General features: G+C 44.6%; 1 protein-coding gene across 1 annotated transcript in view; it reads left to right on the forward strand.

The window, feature by feature from the left end:
* The first annotated feature begins 9,727 nt into the window (after positions 1 to 9,727).
* The window catches only part of TMX4 (thioredoxin related transmembrane protein 4), a 57,692-nt gene continuing 50,690 nt past the window's right edge, over positions 9,728 to 16,729 (forward strand). Inside the window, exon 1 of the mRNA XM_077814097.1 lies at positions 9,728 to 9,930. Coding sequence (XP_077670223.1) covers positions 9,728 to 9,930 — 203 coding nt within the window. The remainder of the gene's footprint in view (positions 9,931 to 16,729) is intronic.

Here is a 16,729-nt window from a genome sequence, read left to right on the forward strand (position 1 = left end):
TTAGGAACTTGTGCATGCCCGTTGATAGAGATGCAGCATATTGTTTCATATTCTCTGTGTATATATAAAGTCTGCTGCAGTTTCCACGGTATGCATCTGATGAAGTGAGCTGTGGCTCACGAAAGCTCATGCTCAAATAAATTGGTTAGTCTCTAAGGTGCCACAAGTACTCCTTTTCTTTTTGCGAATACAGACTAACACGGCTGTTACTCTGAAACCTGTCATTATGCAAGGCACTGCATTTAGCCGTATGGAGTGGAAATCTATCAACTGCATGAAAAAACTTGCACAGATACAGACAGACATCATCTTCCTTTCCAAATGCAAACAGATGGACTTCGTACCAAAAGGACTGAAGGTAAAAAATCCATTACAATCTACATACCACACAGACTATGCTGACAGCTTGTGCCACACGCTCTCAAAGAAACTGCGGAATCACCTGATCAACATCCTCTACAGCAAACAGGGAAAGATTAAGAATGAGCTCTCAAAAATGGATACTCTCATAAAAAACCAACCTTCCACACAAACTTCCTCGTGGCTGGATTTTACTAAAACTAGACAAGCCATTTACAACGCACACTTTGCTTCTCTACAAAAGAAAAAGGACACTAAACTTTCTAAACTACTACATGCTACAAGGGGCCACAGCAATGGTTCCCTCAACCCACCTAGCAATATTGTTAACCTATCCAACTATACTCTCAGCCCAGCAGAAGCAGCTGTTCTATCTCGGGGCCTCTCCTTCTGCCCCTCCACCCCCACGAACATGATACAGTTCTGTGGTGACCTAGAATCCTATTTTCGACGTCTCCGACTCAAGGAATATTTCCAAAATACCTCTGAACAACATACTAATCCACAGAGGTCTCCCTACCAACACTACAGAAAGAAGGATTCTAGGTGGACTCCTCCTGAAGGTCGAAACAGCAGACTGGACTTCTACATAGAGTGCTTCCGCCGACGTGCACGGGCTGAAATTGTGGAAAAGCAGCATCACTTGCCCCATAACCTCAGCCATGCGGAACGCAATGCCATCCACAGCCTCAGAAACAACTCTGACATCATAATCAAAAAGGCTGACAAAGGAGGTGCTGTTGTCATCATCAATAGGTCGGAATATGAACAAGAGGTTGCTCGGCAGCTCTCCAACACGAGTTTCTACAAGCCATTACCCTATGATCCCACTGAGAGTTACCAAAAGCAACTACAGCATTTGCTCAAGAAACTTCCTGAAAAAGCACAAGATCAAATCCGCACAGACACACCCCTGGAACCCCGACCTGGGATATTCTATCTACTACCCAAGATCCATAAACCTGGAACTCCTGGGCGCCCCATCATTTCAGGCATTGGCACCCTGACAGCAGGATTGTCTGGCTATGTAGACTCCCTCCTCAGGCCCTACGCTACCAGCACTCCCAGCTACCTTTGAGACACCACTGACTTCCTGAGGAAACTTAATCCATCGGTGATCTTCCTGATAACACCATCCTGGCCACTATGGATGTAGAAGCCCTCTACACCAACATTCCACACAAAGATGGACTACAAGCCGTCAGGAACACTATCCCCGATAATGTCACGGCTAACCTGGTGGCTGAACTTTGTGACTTTGTCCTTACCCATAACTATTTCACATTTGGGGACAATGTATACCTTCAGGTCAGCGGCACTGCTATGGGTACCCGCATGGCCCCACAATATGCCAACATTTTTATGGCTGATTTAGAACAACGCTTCCTCAGCTCTCGTCCCCTAAAGCCCCTACTCTACTTTCGCTATATTGATGACATCTTCATCATCTGGACCCATGGAAAAGAAGCCCTTGAGGAATTCCACCATGATTTCAACAATTTCCATCCCACCACCAACCTCAGCCTGGTCCAGTCCACACAAGAGATCCACTTCCTGGACACTACAGTGCTAATAAACAATGGTCACATAAACACCACCCTATACCGGAAACCTACTGACCGCTATTCCTACCTGCATGCCTCCAGCTTTCACCCTGACCACACCACACGATCCATCGTCTACAGCCAAGCTCTGCGATACAACCGCATTTGCTCCAACCCCTCAGACAGAGACAAACACCTACAAGATCTCTGTCAAGCTTTCTTACAACTACAATACCCACCTGCGGAAGTAAAGAAACAGATTGATAGAGCCAGAAGAGTTCCCAGAAGTTACCTACTACAGGACAGGCCTAACAAAGAAAATAACAGAACGCCACTAGCCGTCACCTTCAGCCCCCAACTAAAACCCCTCCAACGCATTATTAAGGATCTACAACCTACCCTAAAGGATGACCCAACACTCTCACAAATCTTGGGAGACAGGCCAGTCCTTGCCTACAGACAGCCCCGCAACCTGAAGCAAATACTCACCAACAACCACATACCACACAACAGAACCACTAACCCAGGAACTTATCCTTGCAACAAAGCCCGTTGCCAATTGTGCCCACATATCTATTCAGGGGACACCATCACAGGGCCTAATAACATCAGCCACACTATCAGAGGCTCGTTCACCTGCACATCCACCAATGTGATTTATGCCATCATGTGCCAGCAATGCCCCTCTGCCATGTACATTGGTCAAACTGGACAGTATCTACGTAAAAGAATAAATGGACACAAATCAGATGTCAAGAATTATAACATTCATAAACCAGTCGGAGAACACTTCAATCTCTCTGGTCACGCAATCACAGACATGAAGGTCGCTATCTTAAAACAAAAAAACTTCAAATCCAGACTCCAGCGAGAAACTGCTGAATTGGAATTCATTTGCAAATTGGGTACTATTAATTTAGGCTTAAATAGAGACTGGGAGTGGCTAAGTCATTATGCAAGGTAGCCTATTTCCTCTTGTTTTTTCCTACCCCCCACCCCAGATGTTCTGGTTTAACTTGGATTTAAACTTGGAGAGTGGTCAGTTTGGATGAGCTATTACCAGCAGGAGAGTGAGTTTGTGTGTGTATGGGGGTGGTTTTTCGAGGGGGGTGAGGGAGTGCGAGAACCTGGATTTGTGCAGGAAATGGCCTAACTTCATTATCATGCACATTGTGTAAAGAGTTGTCACTTTGGATGGGCTGTCACCAGCAGGAGAGTGAATTTGTGTGGGGGGGTGGAGGGTGAGAAAACCTGGATTTGTGCTGGAAATGGCCTAACCTGACGATTACTTTAGATAAGCTATTACCAGCAGGACAGTGGGGTGGGAGGAGGTATTGTTTCATATTCTCTGTGTATATATAAAGTCTGCTGCAGTTTCCACGGTATGCATCTGATGAAGTGAGCTGTAGCTCACGAAAGCTCATGCTCAAATAAATTGGTTAGTCTCTAAGGTGCCACAAGTACTCCTTTTCATATTGTCCACCAACACTCAGTCTGCCCATGCATGCATGTGACTTACTATGGACCAGATCCTCAGCTGGTGTAAATTGGTGTAGCTTTGCTGAAGTCAATGGAGCTGCACCCTCTTAGAGCAGCTGAGGATCTGTCCCAGTGACTTCAATGGGAATCACATGTGGATGTCTGAAGGAAGTGCTGGTGGTTACACCAAATTAAAGTTGTTTCATGTTTTCATTTTACAGATTATTTTAATGTGGAAGCTGTCTTCAAAGCTGAACCCCTTACACTTTTCAATTTTCCCTTTGAAGCTAAATGTTACTGCAATATTCCCTAAAACTTCCTGTGTCTAGAAGGAAGGTCCTACTGCAGAAGAGTTTAAGGGCAACAATAGATTTATAGGAGAAAAACTTTGTTTTGACTTTTGCTGAATGATGAGGCTAAAATATTCCTTGTAATGTAATGATTTAGTTCAGTGTTTATAGACTTTGTTGATATTGTAAACAGAGAGCAGTGCTGCTCTGTTTTTTAATTACAAGTCTCTGAAATAAATAGTGCTCTTTGGATTTCATATGAGAAACCCTGTCTTGGATAGAATCCATAGACAGTCTTATGCGTGATTTCTGTCATTTGACAAGAATAAATTTCAAAGCGCTGTTTATAAAGAGCACATACATTAGAACATGAGACTGGCCATGCTGGGTCAGACCAATGGTCCACTTAGCCCAGTATCCTATCTTCTGGCAAATGGCAAGTGCCAGATGCATCAGGGGCCACAAACAGAACAGGGCAATTTGGAATGATCCAGCCTGCTGTCCAGTTCAAGCTTCTGGGAATCAGAGGCTTGGGGACACCTGGAGCATGAGGTTTCATGCTTGACCATCTTGGCTAATAGCCATTGATGCACCTATCCTCCCTGAACTTACCCAGTTCTTTCTTTGAATCCGGTTATACTTTTGGCCTTCAAAACAACTCCTGGCAATGAGTTCCACAGGGTGAGTATGTGTTGTCTGAAGACGTACTTCCTTATGTTTGTTTTAAACCTGCTGCATATTCATTTCATTGGATGACCTCAGGTTATTGTGCTATGTGAAGGTGTAAACAAAACTTCTCTATTCTCCACACCATTCATGATTTTATGGACCTCTATCCTATCTCCTCAACATCTTAGTCGTCTCTTTTTCTAAGACAACTAGTCCCAATCTTTTAAATCTCTCCTCATAATGAAGCTGTTCCATGCCCCTAATCATTTTTTGTTGTCCTTCTCTGTACCTTTTCCGATTCTAAAATATCTTTTTTGAGATGGGCAACCAGAACTGCATGCATATTCAAGGTGTGGGCATGCCATGGATTAATATAGTGGTATATGATATTTTCTGTCATTATCTATCCCCTTCCTAATGGTTACTAACATTCTGTTAGCTTTTTTGACTGCTGCTACCAGAGATGACCCATGCCTGCTGATGGTAAGGGTGGGAGGGCACAACCCTGGAACAGCTTAAGTCACATATCCACCAAGCAACCCCTCCTCCTCCCAGAAAGCAGCTATCCTTCCCTGCAGCTTCCAGCTGTTCCTCTTCCCTCTGCCTTTCCCTGCAAGGTGCAGCTCGCAGGCTCAGCTGCCCTGCAAGGAGGGGACTCAGCTGAACCATGTGATTGAGCAATTTTGGGGGGAATGTGACTCCCTCTTCACCCCCCCCCCATGCGTTGCCTCGGGCTGCTGCACACTGAGCAGATACTGTATTTTCAAAGAACTATCTACAGTGACTCCAAGATCTCTTTCCTGAGTGGTAACAGCTAATTTAGACAAAAGTATTTTGTATGTATAGTTGGGATTATTTTTTCCCACGTGCATTACTTTGCACTTATCAATTTTGAATTTCATTTGCCATTTTGTCACCCAGCCACTCAGTTCAGTGAGATCCCTTTGTGACTCTTCGCAGTCTGCTTTGGACTTAACTATCGTGAATAATTTATTATTGTCTATAAATCTAACCACCTCACCATTTACCCCTTTTTTCAGATAATTAATGAATATGCTGAACAGCACTGGTCTCACCCAGTCCAGATCCTTGGGGGATCCTCTCCATTGTGAAAACTGACCACCTATTCCTACCCTTGTTTCCTATCTTTTAACAAGTTAGTGATCCATAAGAGGACCTTCCCTCTTATCACATGACTGCTTACTTTGCTTAAGAGCCTTTGGTGTGGGACCTTATCAAAGGCTTTCTGAAAGTCCAAGTGCATTATATTGACTGGATCATCCTTGTCAACATGGTTGTTGATCTCCTCAAAGAATTGTACTAGATTGGTGAGGCATGATTTCCCTTTACAAAAGCTGTGTTGACTCTTCCCCAACATAGATAAACATTATATGTATCTGATAATTTAGTTCCTTAGCATATTTTCAACCAATTAGGCTGGTACTGAAGCTAGTCTTACCAGCCTGTAATTGCCAGAATCACCTCTGGAACCTTTTAAAAAAATCATCGTTATGTTAGTTGCCCTCTAATCATCAGGTACAGAGGCTGATTTAAGAGACAGGTCACATACCAAAGTTAGTAGTTCTGCAATTTTATATTTGAGTTCCTTCAGAATTCTTGGGTGAATACTATCTGGTCATGGTGACTTACTACTGTTTAATTTTCAATTTGTTTCAAAGCCTCCTCAATTGACACCTCAATCTGGGACAGTTCCTCGGATTTGTCACCTAAAAAGAATGACTCTGGTTTGGGGATCTCCCCCACATCCTCTGCAATAAAGAATGATGCAAAGAACTAATTGAGCTTTTCCATAGTGGCCTTATCTTCCTTGAATGCTCTCTTAGCCCCTCGATTTTCCAGTGACTGTTTGGCAGGCTTCTGATGTATTTAAAAAAAAAATTGCTGTTAGATTTTGTCTCCTTAGCTGATTGCTTTTCAAATTCTTTCTTGGCCTGCCTAATTATACTATTCCAATCACCTTATCAGAGTTTATGCTCCTTTCTATTTTTCCCAGTAGGATTTGACTTCCAATTTTTGAAGGATGCTTTCTGCTTCCAATTGCTTCATTTGCCCTGCTGTTTAGTCGTGGTGGCATTTTTTTTGGTTCTCTTACTGTTTTTTTAAATTTGGGGTATATATTTAATTTGAGCCTATATTATGCTGTTTTTAATTAGGTTCCATGCAGCTTGCAGGCATTTTCCACTTGACTGTTCCTTTTAATTTCCATTTAACTAATTTTCTCATTTTTCATAGTGCCCCTTTTTGATGTTGAATGCTACTATGGTGGGTTTCTTTGGTGTTTCCCCCCTACAAGGATGTTAAATTTAATTACATTAGGATCACTATTACTGAGCAGTTCAGCTATAGTCACCTATTGGACTAGATCCTGTGTTCCACTCAGGACTAAATCAAGACTAGCTTGTTGATTCCAGGACTAGCTGCTCCAAGAAGCAGTCATTTAATGTCTAGAATTTTATCTCTGCATCCCTTCCTGAGGTGAGATGTTTCCAGTCGATATAAGGATTGCTGAAATCCCTCATTACTGGATTTTCTCTTTTTGTATCCTCTATATCCCTGAGCATTTCACAATCACGGTCACCATCCTGGTCAGATGGTCAATAATATATTCCTACTGCTATACTCTTATTATTCAAGCATGGAATTTCTATCCCTAGAGATTCTATGATACAGTTTGATTCATTTAAAATTTTTACCACATTTGACTCTATGCTGTCTTTCACATATAGTGCCACTCCCCAGCCAGCACAACCTACTCTACTTCCTATATATTTTGTACCCTGGTATTACCATGTTCCATTGATTATCTTCATTCCACCCAGTTTCTATGATGCCTATTATATCAATATCCTCATTTAATACCAGGCACTCAAGTTAACCCATCTTAGTATGTAGACTTCTAGTATTTGTATGTAAGCACATGTAAGAGAGTCCTATTTAAATGTAAAAGGAAAAGGAGTACTTGTGGTACCTTAGAGACTAACCAATTTATTTGAGCATAAGCTTTCGTGACAAGTACTCCTTTTCTTTTTACATTTAAATACAGACTAACACGGCTGTTACTCTGAAACCTATTTAAATGTAACACAGGAAGGCAAGCAACTGAATATTGACAAAATATACATTTGACTGTTCCTCACGAGCTCCTGTCTGTGCTTTACCAACTTCATTCCTATCCTCTTTACTAGGATATAGAATTCCCCCTTCAATAAATGTATTCCTAAGGGACGTCTCCACCCAAATCCTGTGCCCGCCTGCATCTGTTGGCTTTCCCCCAGTCCACCATTTCTGCACATCTCGCATACAAAACCAGAAGATTTGTAGACAGACCGCTAAAGCCTGGTCTACACTTCAAATTTAGATTGACATAACTACATCACTCAGGGGTATGAAAAACTCAACATCTCTGAACACCAGAGCTATGCTGGCCTAACCCCGGTGTAGACATATCTAGGCTGATAGAAGAGTAGCTTCTGACAACTTAGCTACTGCCCCTTGGGAAGGTAGATTACCTACACCAATGGAGAAACCCCCTTCTGTCACTTCAGGAAGGGTCAATGCTGCAGTGTTCCAGTGGCATAGCTACAGCACAGTAGCTGTGCTTCGATTGTAAACAAGTCCTAAATATATACCAATATATATATATGAACCTGTTCCCATTGAAGCCAATAGCAAAGCTCTCATCAACTTAGAGCAGGCTTTGGCCTCTACCGCAAAATGCTTTTTTCAATAGCCTCACCCTTCCTCCTTTTTAAAACAAACTCACACACAACACTCTTGAATTAGAGAACAACAATTTTTAAAAAATCCAACTATGTTCCATCTTGAATTTTTGTAGAAAAGCAGACAGTAAGCCCCTGATCCTGTAGACACTTAAGTCTCATCTACATTTAAAAAATTAATCAGTATAAATTAGGGCTGTCAATTAATCACAGTTAACTCACACGATTAGCTCAAAAAAATTAATCGCGATTAATCACACTGTTAAATAATAGAATACCAACTGACATTTATTAAATATTTTTGGATGCTTTTCTACATTTTCAAATATATTGATTTCAATTACAACACAGAACACCCAGTGTACAGTGCTCACTTTATATTATTATTTTTTATTACAACTATTTGCACCCGTAAAAATGATAAACAAAGAAACAGTGTTTTTCAATTTACTTCATACAAGTACCATAAAGAAATCTCTTTATCAAGAAAGTGCAATTTACAACTGTAGATGCTTTTTTGTTATAGAACTGCACTCAAAAAACCAAAACAATGTAAAACTTTAGACTCCACTAGCCCACTCAGTCCTATTTCTTGTTCAGCCAATCACTCAGACAAACAAGTTTGTTTACATTGACGGGACAAATTGCTGCCTGCTTCTTATTTACAGTGTCACCTGGAAGTGAGAACAGGCATTTACATGGTACTTTTGTAGCCAGCATTGCAAGGCCAGATAAGCTAAACATTCGTATACCCCTTCATGCTTCAGCCACCATTCCAGAGCACATGCTTCCACGCTCATGACGCTCATTAAAAAAAATGCGTTAATTAAATTTGTGACTGCACTCCTTGGGGGAGAACTGTATGTCTCCTGCTCTGTTTTACCCACATTCTGCCACATAATGGGGGGGAGGGATAGCTCAGTGGTTTGAGCATTGGCCTGCACAACCCAGAGTTGTGACTTCAATCCTTGAGGGGTCCATTTAGGGATCTGGGGCAAAAATGGGGGATTGGTCCTGCTTTGAGTAGGGGTTTGGACGAGATGACCTCCTGAGGTCCCGTCCAACCCTGATGTTCTGTGATAGTTCATGTTGTGGCGGGCTCGGATGATGACCCAGCACATGTTGTTTGTTTTTAAGTCAGGCAGTCAATTTACAATGGGGACAAACAAGGCCAAAGGAACAGGCACATGCTACCTGAAGCATGGGGAGGTGCAAGACCACTGGCGCAGAAGGGCGTGCACACGCACCAGCCAATGGAGGCCGAGGCATGGGCAAGTGCACTCAGCTGAACACATGCTCACAGCCCCGCCCTGCCACGGGGGGGGGAGGGGGAGGAAGCCCCCAGACACCTGGGCTGCAGCAGGCCTCACCCCCAACACCCCACTTCTGGTTCTACCTCTGCCCCGCCCCCCATAGACCCCGCCCCCATAGACCCCGCCCCCTCCATTGCGCTCCAGCGACGTGACGCCCCGCCCCCTCCTCCCAGGCCCCGCCCCCTGACAGCCCCGCCCAGTCCTCCCAGGCCCCGCCCCTCATGCCGTCCCGGCCAGCGAGGCCCGCCCCCTCGCGGAGGGAGGCCCCGCCCCCGGACCGCTTCCGGCGCCTCTCCCCAGCGGCTGGGCTGGACTGGGCTGGGCCGGGGAACATGGCGGCGGGCGCGCGGCAACCCAGGCCCGGCGCCGCCGCGGTGAGCGCGCTCCTGGCCGCCGGGCTGGTGCTAGCGCTGGGCCCCGCCGCCGCGTCCCGCCCCTCCGAGGTGGGCAGCCCCGGCGAGCCGCGGAGCCGCGTGCGGGTCCTGAGCGCCGCCAACTGGAGCCTGGTGCTGCAGGGCCAGTGGATGGTGCAGTTGTGAGTAACGGCCCCGCCGCCGCCGCCGCCGCCGGCACCGGCACCTCGCCTCCGGGATAATCCGCCGCCTGCCCGCCCTGCCCCGCCCCCGGGACGGTCCGTTCTCCATCGCCCGCCCCCGGGACAATCCATCCCGCCCGCCCCCCCCGGACAGTCTGTTCTCCATCGTCTTTCCCCCCCTCCCGCGGGACAGTCCGTTCTCCATAGCCCGCCCCCGGGGCAGTCCATCCCCCCGCCCCCCCCCGGACAGTCTGTTCTCCATCGTCTTTCCCCCCCCTCCCCCGGGACAGTCCGTTCTCCATAGCCCGCCCCCGGGGCAGTCCATCCCCCCGCCCCCCCCCCGGACAGTCTGTTCTCCATCGTCTTTCCCCCCCTCCCCCGGGACAGTCCGTTCTCCATAGCCCGCCCCCGGGGCAGTCCATCCCCCCGCCCCCCCCGGACAGTCTATTCTCCATCGTCTTTCCCCCCCTCCCCCGGGACAGTCCGTTCTCCATAGCCCGCCCCCGGGACAATCCATCCCCCCGCCCCCCCCGGACAGTCTATTCTCCATCGTCTTTCCCCCCCTCCCCCGGGACAGTCCGTTCTCCATAGCCCGCCCCCGGGACAATCCATCCCGCCCGCCCCCCCCGGACAGTCTATTCTCCATCGTCTTTCCCCCCCTCCCCCGGGACAGTCCGTTCTCCATAGCCCGCCCCCGGGACAATCCATCCCCCCGCCCCCCCCCCGGACAGTCTGTTCTCCATCGTCTTTCCCCCCCTCCCCCGGGACAGTCCGTTCTCCATCGCCCCGCTCCCTCCCCCCCCCCCCGGGAACAATCCGTCCCCCCGGGACAGTCCGTTCTCCATCGCCCCGCTCCCTCCCCCCCCCCCCGGGAACAATCCGTCCCCCCGGGACAGTCCGTTCTCCATCGCCCCGCTCTCCCCCCGTGCCAGTGTCTGTCCCCTGCCCAGGACTGCCTGTTCTCCACAGCCTTTGCCGCCTCCGAAGGGTGCCGTCCCCCCCGCCCCAGGGCAGCCTGTCCTCCCCATGCACAGTCTCCTCTCCCCCGCGACAGTCACCCCACGGTGTTGGGATGCCTATACTGTACCCTCCCCTGCCCCCCAAACTCCTGTGGGCTGGTGGGGTGACAACACTGTGCATCCTTCCAGCCCAAACACCTATCCAGAGGAGGGACAGTGTAGGGGGCCAGGAGAAGAAATAATGCCGTGCTCCAGATAACTTGCTCTCCCATCCCTAGAGTGATATTTTTCCTGTGTGTACCATCTTAGAAGGAGAGAGTGACTGCATTACTTGGGACAGTATTATTTTTGTTCATTTGTGTAGTAACTAACGCCCAAATACAGTGTGTTTCTTCAGATTAGATAACAACCTTCTGAAATACAGGTCTGATCCAGCAAATCCTTTACATCAGGCAAATCCTTTACATAGGCAGCCGGTGGGCCAAATCTGGATTGCTAGATGCTTTTGAACAGACCCTAAAATCTTTTTATTTACCACTTGTTGTTGTTGTTTATTATTTTCTTTGGAGTCTTGACCTTGACTTAGAAATGACTAAGTGACTACCGCTGCTTTTCGTGGACAGTCTTACCAGGCCTATACTCTTTTCTACTGCTTCCCATCAACCCTAGGTTATAAACATGCAAAAATTTTCCTGTGACAAATATCTGCTGTTACCTCTGTCCTCAACAGGGAGTGGGAAATCCACTAAATAATGTTTGCATAATCAGGGCCAAAAACACTTAAGAACATGCTTAGTTTGCTGCATGTTAGTAGTCCCATGGACTTCAGTGAGACTATTTGTGTTTGCAAAGTTAAGCATGTGTCCTGCATCTTCTTTGCACTCAAAGCTTCGATTGAGTTTTGTTGGAATAAGGAATGCAAAATTGGGATACAGTGGCACTATGCATGAGTTCAAAACTACAAAGTCCGTCCCCCTCCCTTCTTACTTCCCAGCAGGGTATGTCCAATTCTCCTTGTCTTTGGAAGATATGAAGCAAACCAAAAATGCCTCATGAGCCTGTTCCGTCTCCCATTGACATCCGTAGGAGTTCTGCCATTGACTTCTATGGAAGTTGACAGGTTTCAGAGTAACAGCCATGTTAGTCAGTATTTGCAAAAAGAAAAGGAGTACTTGTGGCACCTTAGAGACTAACAAATAGAGCGAAGTTCACTTAGGTCAATGGAAAATTCCCATTAACTGTAATGATGCTAGGATTTCACCCAGGATATCAGACCATTCAAATCTCTGAAATATAGATATTTTTAATTTATAGGCTAGCCCAGCTGTATTTGTTTAGAAACAACAATTTTGCATTTCCGCAAAACATTTTAAAAACAAGCGTTAGAAGGGATTATGATATTTCCCTGGTTTTGCGTGCAGGGGTGCTGTAAAGTGCAATTTGTATCTTGGCATGTTTGCTGCCTTTCTGTAAAAGTGCTCTCACAGCTTGAATATCCGAGCAGTTAAAAACAAGCTAAGAACTACTAGTGGTGTCCTTTGCAACGATGTTATGAGGAACAATCAAGTGTACTTGTTTCCAAAATTTTGTTTTCTAAAAAATGCTCTTCATAACAGAGAATAAAGAGCTTAGTCCTAGACTGAAGCCGTGAGTTAGTTTGGATGATCTAATTCTGTACGCGTTATTCCTAGAAAGTCTGTGCATGTTTAAATAACATGACTCAAAGTTGATGGTGGTGGGTGTTAAACTTCAGTAAATCCTTGGGTAAATTTAGGATGTAAACTAGCATTGAGTCTATGATAGCTGCATTCATGTTTGTTTTTAGACTATTTCCCTAGGTTTGTTTCTGCCTTGTTATTGTTCTTCTACTGGGATTGAGTCACTCTGCATTGGGAGGTGATTAGAGGGAGGGACTGTCTAGTCCACCTAGGAATTTTAGATTTCAGAAGCCTATTGGAGTCTTAGTGATATCAGCAAGTAGTCAAAATAGATATTATGCCTGACCATCTTGAAGGCCCTGCTTTAAAGACATTCCCTGACTCATTATTGTGAATAAGGTTTTTTAGGATCGGGCTTGATTTTTCATTGTCTATCTTAAGTGCAAAACTGTGATATGAAAATGAAAGGAAAGTTTCTGATATAAATAGAAGAAAAATAATAAAATAGAGTTGAGGTCATCTGGTAGTTAGTGTTTTGCCTTGTTACTGCTGTATGAAAAATATTATGAGCCACTGATAATCAACTGATATATTAATGATTTCCTAGTACCTTTTTCAGTAACGATAAGTCATTTAGTATTTCATTAGTTGGAGACAATCTGTTAGTTTAGACTTAAAATGTAGGATTTAAATAGAAGAGGTTTTGCATAATGTAACAAAGCTTTTCATTCACTTAGACCTTGAATGGTTTAACACAAATTTTAGACTTTCTGTGAAGGTTTATAAATTAAGGTTTTTATATGAAGAAAGAAGATTCACTAGCCTGTGTATGAATAATAAATTTATACTAAAATCAAGTGGGTGGTTAATGGTGGTGGCTCCTCACTTTCTCTTGGCCATAAAAAGTAAGATGGAAAATATTTTAAGCAACCAGCTGCCCACTCCACACACAGCCTGCCAAAAAAGGGGGGCAGGGAGAAATGCAGCATGCAAAGATGGTGGTGAATGTCTAAAACCAAAAGTGGTGGAGCAAGGACATTATTAGGTTGGTTTTCATTCCTTAAGAGCTAATTTTGTCAGAATTCAGTGCTGGTTAGATCTCAGAGCTTGTTTCAGTCAGATGCTCTCTTCTTCTCAAAACTGGTGCTTAATTTAACTAAATCACCTGAATTATGGGACACTGGGACTTTTTAATTAAGATACTTCCTATGGTATTTTAAATTTAAAAATGAAAGCTCCTGATTTTTTTTAACTAGCAACAAACTCCTCCGCTGGACTGATGTCTGCAATGTGTTTTTTTGCCCTTCCACTAACTTCATGAATCTGAAAACCATATTTTCCACACTACAACTGTAGTGTTAACTCTGCTTAGAAGTGATGAAGATAAATGAACTAGTGACTCGTGGAGATGGTAGCATGGGAAACCTATCAGCCCAGGTTTTACCACTAGCTGAGTATGGGGGATAGGACTTGACTTGCCTAAATTCTTTTCCCTTATGGTAGTTGTACTATGTTTATACATAGACACTGTATGTAATAGGAAATATCTGTTTAAGCTTCCCCGTGCTCTCTTTCCTTGAATATCCTAAAGTGCCTCTGGCTTGACCTCAAGAGGTCACCTCTCTAAGTGAGAGTGAATCCACTGGTGCTGGATTTGTGATCAGGAGTCTTGATGTCTTTCTACTAGAAACTAGTCTGAGATCCACTGGTATTCACAGAACAGCCATTAAATGATGACAACTGTTTGTCATTGCTTACTTTGTCTGGATTTGAACTGGTGACCTGGAGGTGAGATTCCCACCCAGTTACCAGTCTCTTGATCCAGAATTTAGTCCGATATACTCCTCTGAAATTGTTGCAGTATTTGACATAAAAATCCTAGCTGCTTGGGAGGCCTGGCATTTTCTCCAACTCCTTTGGTGTGTCCAGAGTTTTCTTTCTACACTAACACATGATGAGTTCTCTTAGCACTTCTGTGGCAACCATGACTACACTGGAGATCCCTCTTTAAAGGCTGTAAGTTGTCTGTTGTATAGTAAGGGCTGCTGTCTAGACCATGTCAACCTGCATATCTGAAAAATGCTGTCATTTGTTCAAAATGATACAATGGCAAATACTTAGGGAATAGTGTAAACTAATTGGCATAGTACTGACACCATTTAGAAGCCGCAAATAGAAAACAGAAAAATCTTGAATGTCAGCATTTCAGTTTTAACTTTTTCTACACAATACCAGCTGTGAAGAGTCAAGTTCTTTTTCCAGAACAGTACAGTGTATCACTGCAAAACACGCCAATAAAAAAAATTAGTTCTTGGATGGCTTTTTGTAACTGTTCACAGCTGGCAAAGTTGCAGGATCTGGAAATACTGCAGAACGTTTTATCAATGAAATGTAGGATAACTATCTTTGAAAGAAATCATAGCTTTTTTGGGGCTTCTGTTTGCATCAAGGTGAAAAGGAGTGTGCTGAAGTGTGTGAGATCCAACATTTGCAAGAAATGGGGATAGCAAGAGGCTAGTATGAACAAAATAGGAAAGGCTTTTTAATTGACTTCTATTTTTTCTCAGCTTACAGAGTAGAAATCATACATTCCACAATATCTGAGAAAATATTTTGTTTTTGGTTTTATGTTGTTGTTTTTGTGTTATATGAATACATTGCTGACGTTGTCTGTGGCAACTTAAACCGCTGTCTCCTGTACTTGTGGGAGGAATGACTTGGGAGCCAGAAGGTTGTCCCTGAGTTCACACATTTATGTGCAAGTGTGACTGTTGACAACTGCCCAGGCCTTGAACACTATTCCAGGTCTAGTGGTGCATTGAATGGCCTGATAGTGCCTGGTTTACCTGTTCGTTGGCCACGAACTCTGCCCCAGTAGGGCATTTGTTTTGGACTAGGCCCCAGTTGAACTAATGGTGTACGCTACTGAGTAATGGTCAAAGAACTAACAGAAGAGGAGGAAGGGCTTTGGCCTGGCATAAGTGCTGCCCAGACAAGTGCTTCACCTCCTGTGGGCAAAAGAATACCTATTACTTTGGGGATGCTGTTTGTAGATATCGAGTACCACTTATTTGTCCTCCATGTAAAGTGTAGGCAAGTCTACTGTGTAAGCCATTGTGCTAATGGTCTATACAGCAATAGAATTTAGAGCTAGTGTTTACTGTTGAGGGTTTGAGCATAATTAGGGTATGTCTACACTGCAATTAAAAACCCATGTCTGGCCCGAGCTTGGACTAAGGGGCTGTCCAATTGCGTTGTAGAGTCTTGGGCTGGAGCTCAGGCTCTCGGACCCTATGAGGTGGGAGGGTCCCGGAGATTGGACTTGAGCCTGAGCCATGTCTACACCACAGTGAAACAGCCCCTTAGCCCAGGCCCTGCAAGTCGGAGTCAGCTGGCATGGGCCAGCCCTGGTTGTTCAGTTGCAGTGTAGGCATACCCTCTGGGCCTTCTGCAGCTATAGTGGACAGATTGATGGAACTCACATATTTCTTTTCTGCTTATAACAAAAAGCATCAATATATCAATTTTAAAGTCTACTCCTTTGTGATATGGAGTTAGTGGATTACAGAGGTTAATTCCTGAATCTTTGTTGACTGGTCAGATTAAATGCTCTCGAGACTTACTGAGTTTTGTGAAAGGTGACTCTCTTCTCACCTCCTCATAGAAATCAGGTCTCTGTTCCTGCAGAATCTTGGTGAGTCTACTTATCTTTTATTTCCTTGGAGCATGCAGCCTGTCCTGGATTAACCAACACAGAGTGTTGAGGAAGCTGTTGTAAAAACAAGATTTGAATGGTCGTAAGATAACTCCTGAAGAGCAGTGATAACACTACCTGCATTCCCGATGTTTGGTTTGTGTACTATGTATTTGCAATATACATCTCCCTTCACAATGCATGGATTAAGGAGGTTAAAAAAACCCTGTTTCATCAGTCTGAAACTCCTTGAATGCCAGGCTAGTGCTGTTGTGCATGTCAAGAAACCTAACCCAAGTGGTACTCTTTGCAATGCTTTTGCAATGCAAAGACAAGGAAGGAAACAAATGAAGAAAACCGTGCCAATAGTAGCTGCTGTGGGTATATTAGCGACGTTAGTCACCAATTTCCTGCTTAAGTTAAATGCTGGATTATTTTACCATATTTGGCTATAAAGTGGAGGAAATGTTTTTAAGAGCATGATTATC

Source organism: Eretmochelys imbricata, chromosome 3 (genome assembly GCF_965152235.1).
Source record: "Eretmochelys imbricata isolate rEreImb1 chromosome 3, rEreImb1.hap1, whole genome shotgun sequence".
Lineage (NCBI taxonomy): Eukaryota > Metazoa > Chordata > Testudines > Cheloniidae > Eretmochelys > Eretmochelys imbricata.